At 36.2% G+C, this 21593-nt stretch overlaps 1 protein-coding gene across 3 annotated transcripts in view; it reads left to right on the top strand.

Annotated features, from left to right (window-relative positions):
• The window catches only part of LOC106068693 (iroquois-class homeodomain protein irx-2-like), a 52324-nt gene extending 32676 nt beyond the window's left edge, over window positions 1–19648 (top strand). The window contains exons 1-7 of one of the 3 annotated variants that reach the window (XM_056036214.1): window positions 5570–5615; window positions 6041–6539; window positions 10100–10381; window positions 11751–11863; window positions 12843–13002; window positions 13577–13727; window positions 15233–19647. In XM_056036214.1, the coding sequence (XP_055892189.1) occupies window positions 6465–6539; window positions 10100–10381; window positions 11751–11863; window positions 12843–13002; window positions 13577–13727; window positions 15233–16320 (1869 nt within the window). In that variant the 5' untranslated portion in view covers window positions 5570–5615; window positions 6041–6464 and the 3' untranslated portion in view covers window positions 16321–19647. Of the gene's footprint in view, window positions 1–5569; window positions 5616–6040; window positions 6540–10099; window positions 10382–11750; window positions 11864–12842; window positions 13003–13576; window positions 13728–15232 lie in introns of those variants that run through there. The other 2 variants (XM_056036213.1, XM_056036215.1) reach the window with 2 other exon arrangements.
• Window positions 19649–21593: the final 1945 nt, after the last annotated feature.

Genomic DNA, 21593 nt, shown 5'->3' on the forward strand with positions numbered 1-21593 from the left:
CCCCCCCCCCCCCATTGCGTAATAGGCGTGTTAAAAGAGGAACACCAAACTGTCCTCATCAATCCCATGATGCCTTGGCTACTTCCCTGCATGCAACTTGACGTGGGCAATCATAATTTGACTTTGCACAGTTACCGAATTATAAATATAGCCGTGTAACTTATTAAACAGATTTGTGTATATAGTATTACAGGTATTGTATAACTGAAGGTGTATGATCTGTTCCTTTTTTTTTTACAAAGCTTATATCAACTCGCTTTGTCTGTCTGTTTGGTAAAAAGTGTGTACACGTTATTTCTCCCACACCCAGTCTCGGATCAAGCTGAAACTTATTATAAACGCTCAATTATTTATTGGCGTAGACACAACATGAATCAATAAAAAAATGACCATTAGTCAATTAATTACTGGTCATTAATATTTTTGTGTGATACCAACAAGGGAAATTAATCCTCCAGTTGTTACAGATACAGTTACAGATACAGCTAATTATGTAGGGTTTTGTCCCCTTAGATAATTGAACATGTTATTTTCCCACACCCATAACTTTCAACAATTATGTATTGTTCATAACAAAACATGTATCAATTTTAAAAAGTGATAGATGACAAACTAGGTATTGGTACTTTATTATTTTGTTTGTTGCCGAATAAAAGACATAAATTCTACATTATAGAGATATATTTGTAAATCGTTCTTTCCCTTATATAAGCTTTGTTGTTTTGTGTTTTTAAAAGGATTTTGTTTTATATTTAGCATCTTTTAATCCTACTCTCAGCACACTCTTCATACTCTAAACCAAAAAAACAAACAAAAAAAAAACCCACCCAATTTCAGTGGATGCTGGTTAAAGGAACTCTACAATGTTTTACCTTTTAGTGAGCTCCCATTCTTGCAGAGCTATAGCAATGGATTATATTACCCCACGAATCATAATCATAGCAATCAGTTGCAATGACAAAATAATAAAATTAATGTATAAGGAAGGAAATATGTTTAAACCTGTGTTCGTGTATCACATGCACTCGAGTAAAATGACATGTTAAATGTTTCAATACTTCAACATCAGATACAATGTAGACCTAAAATATATACTTCTGGTAGAGCAGAAACTGTTACACTGCTTGCATGAACTCACTCAGCATCTTGTGTTTCTATGGTGGGAGTCTCGCAATCCAGTTTTCGACCACTTCCACACATCCAATCACCATCAAACTTTACATACAAGCTCATGCTCAATGACAACATAGGATTCGATTTTTAAAAAAATCAAACAGTTAACTAATCAATTAATCTTAGTGAATTAATATTGTTTTATATAAAAAAAATGTACTAAGCTAAGGGGAGATAGGTCAGTACAGAATTTTATAAAAAACATTAACTCATTCTTTTCTGAGTGTAAAAGCTTATGACAAGAAAGGTGAAAACAATAAATGTTAAATCTAAACTTATATTAAAAGTGCAAATAGAAAATCATTTCTAGTTATGTCTCACTACACATTGAGCCCAAAAATCTTCGTAGTGAAAAATTAAAGCGTTGGCTGTGTTTTAGTATGAGTTAACATGGACATGTTAATGTTTATCGACAGTAATCGAAACAATATACTTCAACGATAATAGAGATATATTTGATTATTATTATAATTTATTATAAAAAGACTGTAACAAATATTCTTATTATATGCAAGAGAAGAATACCAAGAGTGTTTTAGAGTTATGATGTTGCATACTATGTTGTATGTTTATTGATCCAGAATATAAACTGTTAATATAATACTTTTTAGAAGACAAACCATACTGTACAAAAGTGTACTTTCTCATTTACTTATACCAGTGATGCCCAAACTACGGCCTGCGGGCCAGATCCGGCTCGCGACGTGGTTCAAATCGGCCCGCCAAAACATCGGTACAAAATATAGGAAATAGAAAAAAAATTAAAAAGGTTGACAAATTTATTTTCTATGTTAGGACTCACTTTTTCTTTGATGGATTTCATTCTAATTTTTCGTCTTGTAGTAGTCACGTTAATTATTTTTATCTATTAGAACACAAGTTGTTGTTTTTTCGGCGACAAGAATTAACAGTTGTTTTAGAATCTTGGATAGTTCCGCGGCTGTCTTGAGCTAGCCGTTTCCTTGACATCTCATGTGTATAACACAGCGCATCTTTTCTGCATCATTTTGATTCATGTTCTTCTGACACCAACATGATTGGTGCCGTTCCATGTAACATTGGTTCGTTATTGAAATGGGATGGTCGAAGAAACGAAAATTAGAAGTTGAAACTTTCAGGACAAGTGTTCAGATCTTTTTTTTTTGTGGAACATAATAAGCAAACATGTTTGATCTGTACAGTAATGTTTTTAAGTAAAATAACAAAAAATGCATTCTAAAACAAACCATTACAAAAAATATTGAGGCATTGTTGTCTTGAGCAGCTAAGAAAAGATCGGAAAGTTACATCAAAATTTGAGTAGAGTTTTGCGATTGGCGAAAATATTTACCAAGAAGTCAAGAAATGAGTCGGCTGTAATAGAGGCTACAGAGTTGCTCACATTTTAAGAAGAGAAATGAAACATAAAAAGTTGATTGCTGGCAGAGATGGAATACAATCGTCCAAAAAAAAAACAAGTTGTAGCTTTCAACTTTTCTGCCAAGAAAATTGCAAAACGAGTGAAAGATGTTAGTGAAAATTCAAATTCAAAACTAAATGAAAGAGCAGCAGATTTCGAAATCACTTCTATTGCCGCTGAGGAGTGACACCCACTGGAACTGAAGGACTTACAAAGCCAGACTTCCCTGCTTGAGAAATTTCGAGCAATACACACAATAGATTTCTACGCCTTGTTGTCCTCATAAACCTTGCACATTTCCGAAAACAATTTCTGGGTATGGTCACAATGTTTACAAGAACTTAATTTAGTGGAAATACTTTCAGTTACAAGACGCCTGAAACTATTGTTACATATTGACTTATGGGTGTAAGTAGATCTACAGCATACATGGGATTGTGATAAAACTATTTAAAATGTTTAAGATTCTATTTCTTTTTTTTTATCTTTCGTTAATGATTGTCGGAAATTAAAATGGCCCGCAGGCCGTATAAGGTTGGGCACCACTGAGTTATACGAATCAAACGATTGCATCAGACAGAGTGAGTTGATATAAGCTTTGAAAGACGAGCTCAGCTATGGTACAGAACCAATTCAGGCGAAAAACTGGTCTCCCCTACACTCATACCAACACTCACACACACCACACACACACACACACACTCACGTCTATTTCCCCCCCCCCCCCCAAGAATAAATCATCGAGTTTTAACTATTTTTTTTTTACAACTTTCCATCAAGACAACCCATGAGTGACTTCCCCATTGGCTGAAGTGAACTCCCTTGAACGTTTATTAGTAGATCACACCTGGGAGGTGGTTTTGATCTGATCATCTTTAGTACTAGATAACACATCCAACAATTTGACTGATCGAACTTCGCATGTCAGCCAATCAATCAGCGAGAACAGACCGCCCATCTCAATACTGTTCAATAAGCCGCTCCAGTGACGCAGCGTGAGCACACCGTGAGATAGACTTGCCAAGATGTAGAACACAGTGGTATAGGATTAGTAGACTGATCTTTCGTCAACACATTCAATAGTTTTATACCTCTGTTATAATAAGGCTTGTCTTCGAGTCCGAAGATTAATGAGTATTTCCCGTGGATACGCAGCCCCAGCTGTGATCTACATATTTTGCCACATCCAGGGCAAGCACAATCATTGTCCACCGGGGGTCGATTAAGATTTTCTTTTCGCCGTCTACGTTTGTCCTCGGCAGCGGATTTTCTTTTGGTCTCAACTGTGTACCCCGCGGCCTTTGTAGATGACCTCCAGCTGTCTCGTTCGGAAGCCGCATGCAACCTCTATTATTATAGTGATAATGTAAATAACATAATAAGATTTGTACAGCATAGATGTATAACATTGATGTCCGGTGAAAAGAGGATATGTCCTTTTTTTGAGGTCGTGTCCTACGTCCTGCAGGCATTGGCCCTAAAGTGTGAAAATGTCCTGCTTTTATTCTGTTAATTACTGTAATGGCAGATCATTAGAATCGAATTTACTGTTTAGCTTCTGATTTAAATACATAAACTCACTTGTCAATGATGTATTGTTATGAATACACTACTTAAAGGAAGGCGGTGTTGACGTGAACATCCTCAGCTGTTTTACCAATACTAGAACTTCATATCTAATGCAGAACAAAACAGACACTTTTTTGACACGTTTCTTTGCTGCTCAGGTGAAACGTTTGAGTCGCAGCCTCAATGGAATGGGTTGCCTAATGGTATGGGTAGCCTGAATCAGCCAGGAAAACTTTAAGTCATTGATTAACATGCATGACTAGATTTACACATGACATGCGTAGTACTTACAACTTTCTTTTTGAAGTTACGTCTGTAATATATCAGAAAAGAAGAAACCTCTCATGGTCTGTACACTTTGTTTTTTTTTTTTTGAAACAGCGTTTCGTTGATCAATCCCCATGTGTGCTAGAGTGGACACTAGAGGATATCACATGACATATATAAATATAATTGGGTATACTATTTTATCCTTTGTCATTAAGGTTAAAATTTATTTTTACATAAAATAGGAAATGATCATGTTTTATTAAAAAAATATGACAGGGGAATAATATATTAGGTTAATGCATACTGTAGAATTCAAATATAAGTAATGCCCCAATTTTCGTATACCCGACCCAATTTTGGTAATACATACACATTTTTACAAAGCTTCTATCTGTTTGTCTGTCTGTCTGTGTGTCTGTCTGGCCAAAAGTTTGTACACATTATTTCTCCCACGTCCAATCTAGAATCAAGCTGAAATTTAGAACAATTATTTCTTTTACATGATAGCACAAGAATCAATTTAAAAAAATCAATCAGTTAATTAACTATTGCGAATAAATTACTTTGTTTGATATCTCAAACAAGGGAAAGAAATAGTACTTGACTGAAGTGGTGAAACAAGCTGAATTAGTCCCCTTTATGTTAGGCTTCCGACTCAGGCTTAGTTAACACAAACATGGAATAGAAACAAGAGATAACTCTGAAATCGTCCATGTTCTTAGATTCTTCGCTAGCAGAGTTGTTACCGTGTTGGCTTGAGAAGCCTGAGAAATCTTTAGCTCACAAGGTCAAATTCAGATCGTTCCCCGTTTTTTTTTAAAAATACATTTAAAAAGCAATCCTTCAAATACCCGTTTTTTTCCCCTTTCCAACTGGTCTAGACAAGTGATAGGATCATAGCGCACTGGAAACACGAAGAGCATGAAACTGCGCTAAACAAAATCAATTAGTAAAAAAATAACATTTCTAATGAAACAGATTTATTATTGTTAGTCTAGATCTATTACACATTTAATGACATGACTGATCCTAACTAATTGATACGCATTAATAGAAGCTTTTTTTAAAAAGTATTTTTTAGTTTTTTTGCTTGTTTTATTTTGTATCAAAAAGAAGATCAAATGAAATTGTAGCTGTAGTTCTTGTTTCCGTCAATGCTGGACTTCTTGGACTCTTGGATAATGAAATTCACCAAAAAATAAAGGTAACCAGTTGGCCGTAAGATTACTGGAGAATTCTGGAAAAAAAGAACATTTTTGTTTGTTTGTTTGTTTATACTGATTGTGTTGTTGTTGTTATGTCTAAAGGGAACAGCACCAAACACTTCATTAAACATCAAGCAAGGGAAATAATCGAATTCGAAATAGCTCAACACTGTTGCAAATTCACATTTCTCTGGTAATTGAAAACAGAACAAAACATTTTCTTGGCGATGGAGTCATTAGGTCCATACAATGTTTTGGAATCATTAGGTCGATACTGACATTAACTTAAAGGAGTCATTAAGTCCAAAAGATGAATTGGTGTCATAAAGTCCATCCTATGAGGCCTAGTTTGGTTAGACATTAAAACAAAATAAAAACCGCTTGATTCTATAATCACATAGTTACCAATGAATTTATTTTCCAGGTGAACTGGAGCGATGAGCCACAGCCCTTGCCCAAACAAGTTAGACAACCGTCCTCAGAAAACGTCATTCTTTATAGTCAAAATCATTGTTTCATATACCACAATGACGTCATAAGTGATCGCTTTCGTGACGTCATGATAGAGTATTTAAAAACTTCAAGGGGAAACAATAGCTGAGAGACAATCACCTCGAACTCATTCTTCAATAACTTGTCTAGACAGCATACGCAAATAGATGGACATTGGAAGAAGTGTTGGATTGGAACTCGACTGGTTTGAATAACGTCACAAAGGAGACTTTTTGTTTACTGTCCAGTTCTATTGGAGAGTACATCAAAGACTACCTCTACATCCTAATCACAAGTCCTGTCCAGTGGTTCGTAGAGCTCACAATGTTGACCCAAGATGACCACAGCGGGTGGTTATGATGTACTCCTCTGGTCAGTCATTGTCAATGGTCAGTAGGATGGATGTACAGCTCAACTCCAAGACCAGTCATGTAAGTAGAACTTAAACAGCTCAGCTCTAAGTCAAGTCATGCAAGTAGAGCTTAAACAGCTCAGCTCTAAGTCAAGTCATGCAAGTAGAATTAGCTTTCGAATTTTTAATGCAGAAAACAAAATCCCTTTGCGATTGACGTCCCAGTGTTGAGTTGACGTTTCAAAATACGAGAGAGAGAGAGAGAGAGAGAGAGAAGAGAGAGAGAGAAGAGAGAGAGAGAGAGAGAGAGAGAGAGAGAGAGAGAGAGAGAGAGAGAGAAGAGAGAGAGAGAAGAGAGAGAGAAGAGAGAGAGAGAGAAGAGAGAGAGAAGAGAGAGAGAGATAGAGAAGAGAGAGAGAGAGAGAACGAGAGAGAGAAGAGAGAGAGAGAGAGAGAAGAGAGAGAGAGAAGAGAGAGAGAGAGAGAAGAGAGAGAACGTAATTCGAACCCAGAGCCCTAGATTTTTTCCCCAAACTCCCTAGTCAGTAACCAACACATCTATCACCCCGGTGGCTGCAATACACCATTAATCATACCATTAATACTTGCCCTTCAATGTCTTCATTAAACCCATTTATAATGTAAAGATAACCAAGAAATGGGAGAGGGGAAATGGTCTGTGGCAGGATGTATGACATATGTAAAGACGACTCAAAGAGAGCGCAGAAACAATAGACAACTCCAATGTGACTAATCCTGATCTCAGAGATACGGGGGAAACCCGAACACGATGGGCTGATTATAGCTCAAGAGGGGGAGGGGTCATTATAATAAAAATTAGCATAATTTCAACAATGTGTACGAAAAAGAAAATAGTACTAATAAGTATGTGTTCATATAGGTTTGTGTGTGTGTGTAAATGGAAAAAAAAAAGGGGGGGGTCGTTACCTGTAAAGATCTGTTCTCAGCATTCAATAAAATGACAAGAGAAGATGTCAATAAATTATCTTCACATCTAGACAAGGAACGTCTAACCTACTCCCAGGTCTTTGCGAACGGTTTGATTAGAAGGGTCGATCTGGTACAGCCTCCCCCCCCCCGTCACACACACACAACCCCTTTCTCCATCCCGTTCGCTTGCTTTAATATTTGGAGTTCTTCTAAACTTTATTGAATGGAAAGTTCTCTCACACATCACACACACACACAGTCTTCCCACAATACCCCTGCCCTCAGACCCCCCCTCCCTTTCCTTCTTTTCAAACCCTGTTTTCAAAACTTGTAAGTTGTTCAATGAGTTTGAGCTCAACCAGTGGGCGTGGCTTTCTGTTAGTCTATGTACAAAGTAGATGCAACAAGTAAGAACAAATCTGTTTGATAGTGTCAGTGATTGTACTCTTGTAGAGGAGGACCCAATCATTGAGAGGTAAAACAAACATTTCTCATATATATGTAAGTGTTGAAACAAAACGTCTGAATATAGTCTCTATCTATCTATCTATCTATCTATCTATCTATCTATCTATCTATCTATCTATCTATCTATCTATCTATCTATCTATCTATCTATCTATCTATCTATCTATCTATCTATCTCTCTCTCTCTCTCTCTCTATATATATATATATATATATATATATATATATATATATATATATATATATTGTGAGCAGATCTCTAAGTCTCTCTAATTGTGATGCTTGTCAAATGCTTCGATGATCTTTTAAAAAAATAAATAAAAAAAAACATTTTAATAGCTAGTCACCAGTGTTACAAGCCAGTCACCAGTGTTACAAGCCAGTCACCAGTGTTACAAGCTAGTCACCAGTGTTACAAGCCAGTCACCAGTGTTACAAGCTAGTCACCAGTGTTACAAGCTAGTCACCAGTGTTACATTGGCCTCATTGGCGAATCAAGTCGTTCAGTTGCTTTCTCTTTCATTGATGTTACTGACAGATGAAATCACAATAATTTGCATACACGAATTAGAAAATTAAACACTGTCTAAGACTTTTTACTAGATTAAACCAAATATCAAACACGAGCCTTTAGAATAACCTACATGATTTTTTAAGTTAATTTTATCTTTTATTGTAATGCTATCCTACTCTTTTTTTAAAAAGCATTGTTACGAGAAACATTTGTATGTAACTGTACAGTGGTTTTTAGTACTACATAATGAAAGATTTGTTTGTCTTCTGTAACTGAGTTCTGGTTCTAGTCTCTCAATAAAATAAAGAACTTTGCAGAAAGTGGTCAGTCATTTCATAATGACATGTTGCACTAGTTTCAGTTCTCAAACTCCGTAACACGCATATGCCCATTCTGTTGTGCTCTGTACAGAGGCTAAAATGAAATGTACACAAGTCAGATATAATAGTGACAATAAATAATGCAGCTTGTCTTCGAGTCCGAAGATTAATGAGGAGTGCAGTATTGGCCGTGGCTAAGAAGCCCCAGCTGTGACCTACATATTTTGCCACATACAGGTCAGAATAACCATTGACCGCCGGTGGTCAAGTAAGATTTTGTTTTCGCCGTCTGCGTCTGTCTTCGGCAGCGGATTTCTTTTGATATCAAATGTGTATCCAGCGGCCTTTGTGAGTGAGCTCCAGCTGTCTCGTTCTGAGGCCGCATGCAACCAAGTGCTCTCTTCTATGTCAGCTAAGGCAAGTTGGCGCCTACCCTGGTCTTTTTTTTACCAGACAGAGGGTTGATATAAGCTTTGTAAAAAATACTATTTAAAAACGATTATATACCGAAAGAACTGCTTTTTTTACAGCCAGTAGTGTCAGATGTATTTCCGTTTTTCTGTATCAAACAAAATAATTAATTACCATTAATTAATTAATTGACTGGTTAATTTTTTTTATTGATTCGTGTTTTGTTAATGACAATGCTTTCAGCTTAATCCGAGAATGGGCAATGTGAGAAATTACGTGTACAAACAGACAGACATACGGAGATAGTTGATAAATACTATGTAAATACTAAATTGACTCAATATTAAATATAAAAAATATAATAACATTAAATTACTGAAGTATTCAAAACTTAGCTCTGATTTTTAACTCTCTTTTTTTCCGGACATTTTGGCTAAATGCAGCTAGATTACATTAAAAAGTAATATTATACCTACATTTAATATTAATAAAACATCTTATAGTAGGCTAATAATTTAAAAAAAAAACTATACAAAGATTATAAAATCAGAAAAATGTTTAAAGATCTTAAAACATTTTAGATTATGACTGTAAGGACTAGAAAGGAGATAAATAATTATAAATTAAATAATAAAATAATGATTTTATTTGCCCACCGGGATCCAAGCATATCCTAGTATCACGCGCATATGGATTTGTTTCTTTGTTAGAGGCGAGGTCGAAGGCCAAACACACCGGGGAAATTCCTGCATATTTCTTCTCTCTACCACATCAGCCTTGTGTAGTGTGCCATAAGACTATGATTTTTGTGACATTTATATTTTTTACTTACCTTTAAAGCGAATGCTATTTTAAAAAATCTTCCTGAATTCTGGTCAAAATAAAAACTCTGTTTAAGTGGGATATATGTTTATCATTTCCAATTCTCGGGAAAAGTAAGATTCAAATACGCTATCTTATCTCTATGTTTTTCCAGAAGTCTTCTCCACTGACCGTGGGAGCACCATTAAACGTTGGAACACCTCTGAGCGTTGGTTCGCCCCTGAGCGTGGGATCCCATCTCTGTGAAGACGGCCGAGCGTACGTCACAGACCCAGTGACGGGAAGACAGATCTGCATGTGCAGTTTGGGGGCCGGAGCCGACGCCCACTTCCCACATGTCAACATGAGCCATGAAGCACGCAAGCAGGGGGCTCTATCTGCTTCTGGTGGCCCCCATTGTATGGGATTCGACACTTCAGCCTTTTGCTCCCCAGTAGTAAGTTCTTGCATGTTACTGTTAATGTCTGTGACTTGTTTGACATAAAAAGGGCTACAATCAGTAAATAAACTAACAGTAATAAGGACTATATACATATTTTTAAAATTAGAAACTCTTGTGTCACAAATATTTTTTATAGATAGCTTTTTAGTTAAAAAAAATAATTTTAAAAAACTACCATGTGTAAAAAAAATAGAGCAAATTATATATAATTTAATCATCTCATATATTGGTCTAGTTAACTGAACACTCCAACATAACATTGTACACCATTATGAAGAAGAAATGTTTGTTATAACACATATTCTTATTGACATTTTTATATCCTATATATTTATATATATATATATATATATATATATATATATATATATATATATATAACCAAGAATGGGCGTGCTGGCTGAGTCGTTAAGCGATTGGCTTCCGAACCTGGGGACCAGGGTTCGAATCACGGTGAAGACTAGGATTTTGAATTTCGGGATTTTTAGGGCGCCCCTGAGTACACCCAAGTCTAATGAGTACCTGATTTTAGGAAAGTAAAGCTGGTCGGTCGATTGTTACCTGCTCGGTAACAGTTGGCCAAAGACCTTACCATCAGCTACCCTTTAGATACTAAAGGAGCACTTTGCTTTTATATAAAAAGACAGCCTGCACATGCTAAAAGATAGTTCTATATAGCCAACATGTGGCACACATTTGACAAAAACAGAATAATTGTATAAAATAGTTCAAACAAAAATATTCTTCTTATTATTCCATTACCTCATAAGAAAACTTGATGAGTGAATCCACGAAAGTTTAAAGAAATTCCTCTGAATTCTGACAATTCTCGACTTCAGAGAAATATGACGTCAATGTCTCTATTAAGAGGTTATCACATTGTTCAGGCTTATATTTTAATTCTCTACATCTGAGACAATGTCATTTCATCACATAGCATAATGCCAAACTGAGACAGCTTCAAGTGTCTTAAGCTACATTATTTTCGCACTGGTGGGATAACAAATTTATCTTTTTATAAAAATCTAACATTCATTAGTTATTAAGAGCAAAATAATCGCTCTATAAGATGTATAAAGGGAGGTAATGTCTTTTTTTTATAAGTACTCCCTGTATATGTTTGTTTAGAACAAACCTTGTCCAACAGAAGTAATGTGTGTAATGTCTGGCCTATACCGGCAAGATATATTACGCTACACAACATGGTTTTATAGCATCTTTTAAAGATCTTTTATACATGCGTTAAATATCATTCAAACATCTGTTAAACATCTGATAAAAATATGTTCAATATGTATATCCAACTTTTGTCAAAACTTCATCCAAAAGTATAAATATACATCATTTTTCTTTCCCCTTGCAGCTACGTGGACTGCCAATGAGGCCTGAGAGAATCCCACCATATTTGACCGCTGGCCTCCCTGGTCATTCCATGGCTTTTGACCCGGCACTGGCTGCACATCCGTATGGACTATTGTAAGTGTTTAGATTATCTGAAATTAATTGGAAATAATCGGTTTCAGATTTAAAGCAACTGAACAAAAAACAAAAATAACAAACAACATATTTGTGTCATGAAGAAAGGTTAAGCTTTCCTGTCAAAAGAGATATGCAAAGAGTTGAACTTTAAGATTTGTTTCTTCCATCCTTTTTTCATTTAGCTATTTAATCTTACACACTCTTGAGAGTAACTGAGGAAGAGAGGATTATTAGTTCATTTTATTCTTGGGGACAAGAACTTTGTTTTTCTCTTCCAATATTAGACTCTGTGTTTTTTATCCTACTTCCCGATATGTGAGTACCAATGTCATATAAGTTAAAACTCAATCACTGAACTAGATCAGAATTCAAAAGTTTGCAAGAAAGAATTTATTTGCAGTACGTAAAAGTGGAAACGGAAGTGGACATGTTAGACATCTTACATTTCTTGTTAACGTTTTATATATGACACCTCATGAAAATGTTTTTAGCAAACCCCCCCCCCCCCCCCATTCCCATTACGCAAGGAGAAAAGCCGCTTTCAGTTTTGTGTAGTCTGTATGTCCCTCCATCTGTCATGTTAAGATTTCGAAAACTAGAAAAGGTAAAGAAAAATAAAATTAAATGGAACGGAAACTTATTGTCTTCTGAAGGTGTACTATTTTCATTTTAAAAATAATGAAGTAAACCACTTCAATGCGCATCATTAGTGAAAGTTATATTGAGAAAGGGAAATAATCAATTGTATTTTTATATGAAACAATTCTACATATTGCTACTTCATTGTTCAAATAATCTTATAAAACAAATATGTATAATTTATGTGCGTGTCTTCTGAGTATCAGATAGTATAAAGATATTACAAGTTAACTAGAGTATTTCAAGAGTAATTATTAATAAGAAGAATGCTCATGATGAATACACCATTTGGGTTTTAAAATTTGTGTTATCCCCCCTGAATTGTTTTTTGAAACAGATATCCAGGAATGGACATGAACGGACCAATGAGAAAAGCAGCCACAAGGGAGACAACAGGACCCCTTAAAGCTTGGTTGAACGAACACAAGAAAAACCCATACCCGACAAAAGCGGAGAAAATTATGTTGGCCATCATAACAAGGATGACCCTAACGCAGGTCAGTAGACTACCCGCATTAACATATTTTTTAAAAGAATGTATAAAGTCGATGTAAAGGGAGTTTAACAGCTTAAGTAACAGAGACTATGAACTAGTGTAGAATTATTTCTCTATAAGGAACCCCCTTTAGTTATTGCGGAGGTGTATACCAGATACGCTCTACAAAGTTTCACAACTTAATGGGCAATTAGTTGTATTTTTTGAAAGCAATCTATAGCCATGTAGTATTGTTTGTTCAAGTCCAAATTTCTCCCATTTTTTTTTTTACATTTGTTAACGTTTTTTTAGGTTAAATTATATGGCCACCACATTTCTTCGTATTGCTTTTTCTTCTTTTTTTTTTTCATTTACATAATTTTATTGCTCAAAAATGCGATAGTGATTTTAAAAAACAAAGTGCAAACAAAGAGCAGATTACTGTGTTGAACTTTTCGTGTTTAAAATCCCTGGAAAACGTTAGTTCATATGAGACCAAATCAGATGAACAACACTAGACGCTGTCAAGAAGTTATCTCTCAATGAAACGAATGTCGTCTTCCAGCTACTCACTTCTGTTCTCTTTCACGACATAGGTCAGCACTTGGTTCGCCAACGCCCGCAGACGTTTGAAGAAAGAGAACAAACTGTATCCAGGAGACAGAGAGAGCCGAGCAGAGGATGATTACGACGACGATGATGACGACATGGACAGTCAGAAGGATGGAAGTGGGCCGCATAGATCAGGTAGAGTCCCAGCTAGGAGTGAATACGTTGACCACAGAAGCTGTCACATGTCTGCAATTGTTTAAAAAAATAACTTGTCATTTGTGAGAATTTTTATGTATTTTATTTAACTTGGCAATCTATGACACTAATAGCAATGTCCTTGCGCCTTTGGGTTAGCAGCTTATGTTAGCTTAGGAGATTTTAAATCCTTTTGTTGTTATTTTTAAGGCATATACAGCTACACCCTTGCATGCGAAATAACAATCCAGTGAACAAAACCTAGATTCAAATGTAGTGCTTTCAGTTCGACAGCCATTGCAGTACTAAAAAAAAAAATACTTTTATAAGACGTCTGAAGATTCAGCTGGCGTTGCTAGGGGAGTGCGAAGGATGCGGATTGCACAGGGGACAAAGAGACATTAGATGTACTTTCTTTTAAGGCGATCAAGTTTTTAAGGATGAACATTAGCTCGAGTCATGACTTTGTCCCTGTACTGTTAATAATAATAATAACGTTTACGGTATTGGAAAATTGTTTACAAAGCTTATAGCAACTCACTGTCTTTCTGTCTGTCTGGTAAAATGTTTGTACACGTTATTTCTCCAACACCCAATCTCGGATCAAGCTGCAATTTCGCACAATTATTTCTTTTACCTGCCAACACTAGAATCAATAATAAAAAAGAAGCAATTAGTTTTAACTATTGGTAATTAATTTTTTTTTTTTTGGTATCTCGAACCTGGGAAAGAAATTTACCTGATAAGGTGGTATAATTTGATTTAGTCCCGTTTACATTTTGTTTCTAAATACATTTAAAAAGCGACCATCCAGATACCCCTTTCTTTCTCCCCCCACCTCTTTCCAACTGGTCCAGTCTAGATCTATTACAAATTTAATTACATGACTGATGCAAACTAATTGATACAACTACACTTAATGTAAGATTTCATGTTTTTTTTTTTAAAGTATATTTTTTTATTTGTTTGTTTAATTTTTTACGTATGCATGTCCTATGTACTGACACTTTACTTATCTTACATCATGCTAGAACCCATGTACTGACACTTTACTTATCTTAAATCATGCTAGAACCCATGTACTGATACTTTACTTATCTTACATCATGCTAGAACCCATGTACTGATACTTTACTTATCTTACATCATGCTAGAACCCATGTACTGACACTTTACTTATCTTACATCATGCTAGAACCCATGTACTGATACTTTACTTATCTTACATCATGCTAGAACCCATGTACTGATACTTTACGTATCTTACATCATGCTAGAACCCATGTACTGACACTTTACTTATCTTACATCATGCTAGAACCCATGTACTGATACTTTACTTATCTTACATCATGCTAGAACCCATGTACGGACACTTTACTTATCTTACATCATGCTAGAACCCATGGGTTGAGACTGATTTCAAAGTATACGTTAAGAGATGGACAAGGTACTGATGAGAATCTACTTAGACTCTATGTATCTCTAAACTTTATATTCCTCAGACTCTGACAAGATGAACGGAGCAAACAGTGATAATGAGGATATCAATGTCGACGACTCTGATGACACTGGAGACGACGCTGATCTCCTCCTCGACAAAAACTCAGTTCGTGGCTTCGGTGCCAGTTTTCTTTACCCTCAGGGTCCAGGTCATTCCTGGTCATCATCTGGATCAGATGTGTCGCCTTTGGATGAAACCTCCATCTCAAGAGACGTTGCTTCCAACTCGGTGATGAGAAACGGAAGTAGTGACAGTGGTTCAACGCCCCAAACCGAGTCCCCAAGTCAATCGAAGACCGGTTCGGCGCCGAAACCCAAAATCTGGTCCATTTCCGAGATTATCGGCACGGCCTCAGAGACTCCGGCGAGTGCTCCGGGCCCGGTGCATGGCAGCAGACTCATGCCGCAGCTAATCATCCCAAACCCGTTTCTCCCTTCGCACTTGTCTTCCTTGCACATGAACCCAAGCTCAATGATGTCATCGTTCTCGTCGTCACTGACGTCATCGCACAGCTTTCATCATCAGCTAACCACAATGCCCGGTTTGTTCCTCCCGATGCACGATCCGCTCTCATCGGCTCCATCTTCCTCCTCCTCTTCTGCGGCAGAACATTACAAACATCATCGTCACTACAACAACATATCACCAGCAGGCTCGCGATCGCCTGCAAACAACAGCATGACCCCAAGCCCCGATAAAGATACTTCAGACACAACTCGCGGGCATGAACATTCCAAAACAGTCAAGGGTGATAACTCGGAATCTCACGAGGCGTCAGAAGTGAAGCTTGAAGACAACGCTAAGAGTAAAGATTTGGCGGGAAATTACTTATCAAGAGCTGGTAACTCTGAAAGACTTTCTCCACATTGCCATTCAACTCGAAACAAAATGATTGCACACCACTCTCCGCCGCACACATCCAATCTGAACTCTACTAGGACTTCCCTTCACGTGACCACAGACAGGAAAGACGTCACTAGTGTCGCAAATAGGATAGTCACGTCTGCTCAAAAAGAGACAGCTCTTTATTCTGAAAGACCGGGTCACGGAGACCTAGCATTAAATCTCCATAAAGCTTTAGACAACTAGCCTAACCTAGTTTAAAACTCTCACTCTACTACCCGCCCAGACTGAAAAGGTGTGATTGGACAATTCAGAATCTCGAAGTTACGTCCACAAGAAAGCGACAAACGTTGAAGCTCAATGCAGATCTTTCGATCTAGGTCAGTGAACTACAAAATATATGGGCATCGACAGTCGAACAAAATGATGCCATAGGATTGTGTGACAAGAGACGAAGTCTGTTTCCAAACAGTTGCTTTCTGTCTTGCATTAAAAGGTAGTAAACACAGCGAGGATGAACTTTGAACTCTGAGCTATTCTACCCAAAGTTATGCGGTTCACTTTGGTCCATTACTGTTGAGAATGAGTTTAGGGATGCGATAAGTAATTAGACAAAGTCACTGAAAATATATTTAAAAATTGAACAAAAAGGCTCATTTGCTGAACGTCCATTCATTTGGTGGTCCATTCTGAATGCAAGACACAAAAGATATAACATTATTTTTTTAAGTTCCTTCGTCTACCTTGATGGTCTACCTTGATGGTCTACCTTGATGGTCTACCTTAATGGTCTACCTTGATGGTCTCCCATCACTTGATGGTCTACCTTGATGGTCTACCTTGATGGTCTACCTTGATGGTCTACCTTGATGGTCTCCCATCACTTGATGGTCTACCTTGATGGTCTACCTTGATGGTCTACCTTGATGGTCTCCCATCACTTGATGGTCTACCTTGATGGTCTACCTTGATGGTCCTACCTAAGACAAAATATACATTCTGTTATCACTTAGTTTTTCTCTCTACACATCTGTTCTTGTTAAATCCAACCACGAAGGAGGAACGTCTGTGTTGTTCTATGATTTTAGGTTTAGCTTTTGTTTTGAATCGTAGAAAAAAGCTGAAGGCTAGAACATTGAGATTTGGTTCAAGTTTTGAACAGTAACTTGATTGTATTATTTATAAACTGTTTTGGGAGCTTAAAAAAAAATCAAATGAAAATGACTACTAGTTATCCAATCCATTGTCAAGTAGTATTTAATTTATCAATTCGATTAAACGATGTTTAAAAATTTAAAAATAAAATAAGTCTGGTACTACTTAATGCACCATCTTAGTATTGTCTGTTTTGTGATCATTAAAAAAAGTAATGGTTTAGAATCTCAGTGATAAGCAGCTCTATTGTATGATATTTCTTGGGGGCGCATTTTTTTTTAATGGAACAAAAGATTAAGGCCAACATTTTTAGTTCTATATTTTTCATGTATAAGAATTAAAAAAAAAAAGTGCCATTTAAAAAAGAAGCGGGTTGCTTGAATCAGCAAGTAAAAGTATTGACTGTTAAATTGAAAGTTTGCAACTCCGAAATGTATACACTGGACATCGTCAGCTTCTTTCTGTAGGTTACGTCTGTAATACCTAAAATAACAGATCCAATCAGCTTCTTTCTTGAAGAGACCTACGTAACACATATAATAATAGGTCCAATCAGCTTCTTTCTTAAAGAGACCTACGTAATACGTATAATAATAGGTCCAATCAGCTTCTTTCTTGAAGAGACCTACGTAATACGTATAATAATAGGTCCAATCAGCTTCTTTCTTGAAGAGACCTACGTAATACGTATAATAATAGGCCCAATCAGCTTCTTTCTTTCTTGAAGAGACCTACGTAATACCTAAAATAAAAGATCCAATCAGAAGCTTTGTTAATATGTTTTGAATTGATTGAAACAATTTTTTAAAACCCCAAATCTGTGATTGTGTAAATTTACTGGGGCAGCTCATTCAGCCTGTTACATAAGTGATAGTGTGGCCAATACAAATTTAAAATAAGTTTTACTTTCTAATCTCAAAGAATCAGGAATGTCAGTTAGCTTTTTGAGGAAAAAAAAAACAATTTTTAGGAAACGCATAAAAAAGAAACAATTTTTTGCATCATTGTACTTCTGTAGCATTTTCTGCCCCCCCCCCCCCCAGCCCTCTATTGTTTTATAAGCCTATAATGTAATGTACCATTAACCCTAATCATTTTATACTCTCAATATCACTCTCCCCTTCAGGGTCAATTTTGGTTTGTAAAATGGGATAATAAAATGTGTGTCTAAACATTGCTACATTCTGTATGAGTACTTGTGTGTGTGTGTCTAAACATTACTACATTCTGTATGAGTACTTGTGTGTGTGTCTAAACATTGCTACATTCTGTATGAGTGATTGTGTGTGTGTGTGTGTGTGTCATTGTAATGACATGTTATTGTGAAGATAGACATACGTATGTAAATAACGCGGCTTGTTGTATGTACTAGTGTGTCTCACATGCAGCACGAGACTAGTAAATGTACTGATGTCAGGAAGAGGGTGAACTTCAGTGATGTCAAGAACAAGCCACATATTTGTCAAGTGGGACAATTAAATGTTTCATGAAGACTTAACCAAGAAGTTTTGTTTTCTTGTTTACCTTAGCAGATTTGTACAATTGTTTCTAATCTAATGAAAAGTTGTTTTTTTTTTTTCAGTAAACCATTAATCAGTGCTTAGATTAACTCAACTCTATCTTAAAAGCTACATCAGCTCATCTCCCTTAAGAGCTAGATCAACTCCTTGTCTTTAATTCCTAGTCCAACTTATTGCCTTAAATACTTTGCTGAAATCATCTCCTTTTATGCCTTGATCAACAACACATTGCCTTTAATGCCTAAATGAAATCAATGCATTTAATGTTTTCATCAACTCATCGCCCTTGTTGCCTAGGTCAATTTATTGCTCATAATGCTAGATCAACATATTGCCCTTAATATAAATAACAACTTATGGCCTTAAATTAACTCACTCATCGCCTTTAATACATAGATGAACTTGATCACCATAAAAACTTAGATCAACTGATCACCCTAAAAACTTAGATCAACTCATCACCCTAAAAACTTAGATCAACTCATCACCCTAAAAACCTAGATCAACTCATCAATCTAAAAACCTAAAACAACTCATCACCCTAAAAACCTAGATCGACTCATCAATCTAAAAACCTAAAACAACTCATCACCCTAAAAAACCTAGATCAACTTATCACCCTAAAAACCTAGATCAACTCATCAATCTAAAAACCTAAAACAACTCATCACCCTAAAAACCTAGATCGACTCATCAATCTAAAAACCTAAAACAACTCATCACCCTAAAAAACCTAAAACAACTCATCACCCTAAAAACCTAGGTCGACTCATCCCTTCAATATCTACAATGTTATCATTAGCAATCATTTCTATTTTTCTTATCTTTGTCTTTTACTTTGCGTTGTTTCACAGAAATAGCAGCATGGCGTTGTAATGAAACGTCCAGATCTAGATCAGGTTCAAAATACTGAGTACTACCGGTGCTAGAAAGTATCTCGAACAAAGCATTGAACAGGGAGTCAGAGAGGACCTGAATTTCTATTCATACTTGGGTCGGCTAGCAAATGCTCAGCTGCTTGACCATGCCGTTCTATTACTTAAAGAAATTTAAGAAATACAGCATTTGAATTGAATCTTACGTGTCTGACAAATCCTGCGGACTCATAAAGTAGTCATAACTTGTCATCTAGCTCAGTCTTTCTCTTTGAGAATAACGGATATTTTGGCATAGCAAGCATTCATTACTTGTAGGCACATAGCTCTTGTGGCGTATCTAGGAATTTGCCATCATGTGGGGGCCTCTTTGGGCTCCCCCCCCCTGCATTTTGCGTAATATTTTGTATTTAATGTAAAACAAACACTCATTTGGGGTCCCCTCTCAAGTGGGGACCCGAGGGATTTTCAAATTCTTCCCCTCCCTCCCCCCCCCCCCCCCCACCCTAGCTACGCCTCTGCCTTTCTTTGAGACTAGCGGATATTTCAGCAGAGCAAGGCACATAACTCATTCTTTCTCTTTCATTTAAAGCAGGGGAGAGCAATGCTGTGAATGCACGCCACCACGTTCAAGCCAACTATGCATTAGCTATCACAGGTTATTAAAAACAACTAAAAAACAAAGAGCTACAAAACTACAATCAGGGGCGAAACCAACTATTTATAAGTGGGAACATTTAGCTATGCTTACAATACTTTATGTTTTGCACTATCCTCTACACGTAGGCCATTTGACGAAGATCACTTTCTCGGGTGCTGGTGGGTCAGGACACCCACCCCTCTCTCAGCGCCTCCCTTCAGAGGGTTATGCCTCTGGCAAGCACCGCTTATCAACGAAATGTAAAGGCACTTGAAACTCTATAAGGTGTAAATGGAACACATGCGGCCCCCGCTATTGTTGAATGGCCATTTTGGTTGTCTGGGAATAAGGCCCAGTGTTGTGTGCAAGTAGAGGACTATGGTGGGTCGTATTGTTTCGTTCCTTTTGTTTGTTTGTTTTAGAGCAAAAATCACACTTAATTGACCTTGAAGCTATAAACAAGAAGTACAGGAGAGATTAAAAGCTATAACCATAACCGTATATATATGTGTGTATATATATATATATATATATATATATATATATATATATATATATATATATATATATATATATAATAATAATAATAATAATAATAATAAAAAATATATATAGTGCTTTTTTTGTCAAAGAAAAAAAAATGTGTACCGGTACTCAGTGATTAGGTGCCGGTACTCGGTAGTTAAAAATTAATAATATACGCTAAAATACAAGAAAAGTAATAATTTTTTCAAAAAGGTATGTAACGTCACAAAGGCCCTGTATATATATATATATATATATATATATATATATATATCATATTTAAAGAAAATATCTTCGTTATGTATATATAAAATCAATTTAAAAATAAAACTTTTGAGGGCTATTGTTGGCTACAGATGCGCTGCATCCTCCATGTAATTTTTTTTTCTATACATTAAAATTGTTGGTAGAAAAAGTGGTCATTGAAGTGTAAATACAACACGATTCTTTCTTCTTTTTTTTTTCAGTTCTTTATTCGATATTAGCTTTAAAAAATAGTTGATTCTATTGCAACCTCTGGAAATGTATCTTCAAGGTGGAACTTATTTTGATAAAAGATTGTTTTTTACAGGGTAGTTCAATCTATGTAATTACAACTAGGTCTGTGTTCCTCACAGTTACCTACCCTTTTCAAACAGTGATAAGACAGTGGGCTGTGTAAAAAATAATAGGCACCTACTGTAACCATCAAATATCTGTATATATGAGGTATTGTCAAGTATGGTATAGATATGGTATATCTATTGTATAGATGTTGGTTGGGTTTTACCGCAGCAAGTATAGAGTGTAGGAAGGTTTTTTAAA

The sequence above is a fragment of the Biomphalaria glabrata genome, chromosome 7 (genome assembly GCF_947242115.1).
Source record: "Biomphalaria glabrata chromosome 7, xgBioGlab47.1, whole genome shotgun sequence".
NCBI lineage: Eukaryota > Metazoa > Mollusca > Gastropoda > Planorbidae > Biomphalaria > Biomphalaria glabrata.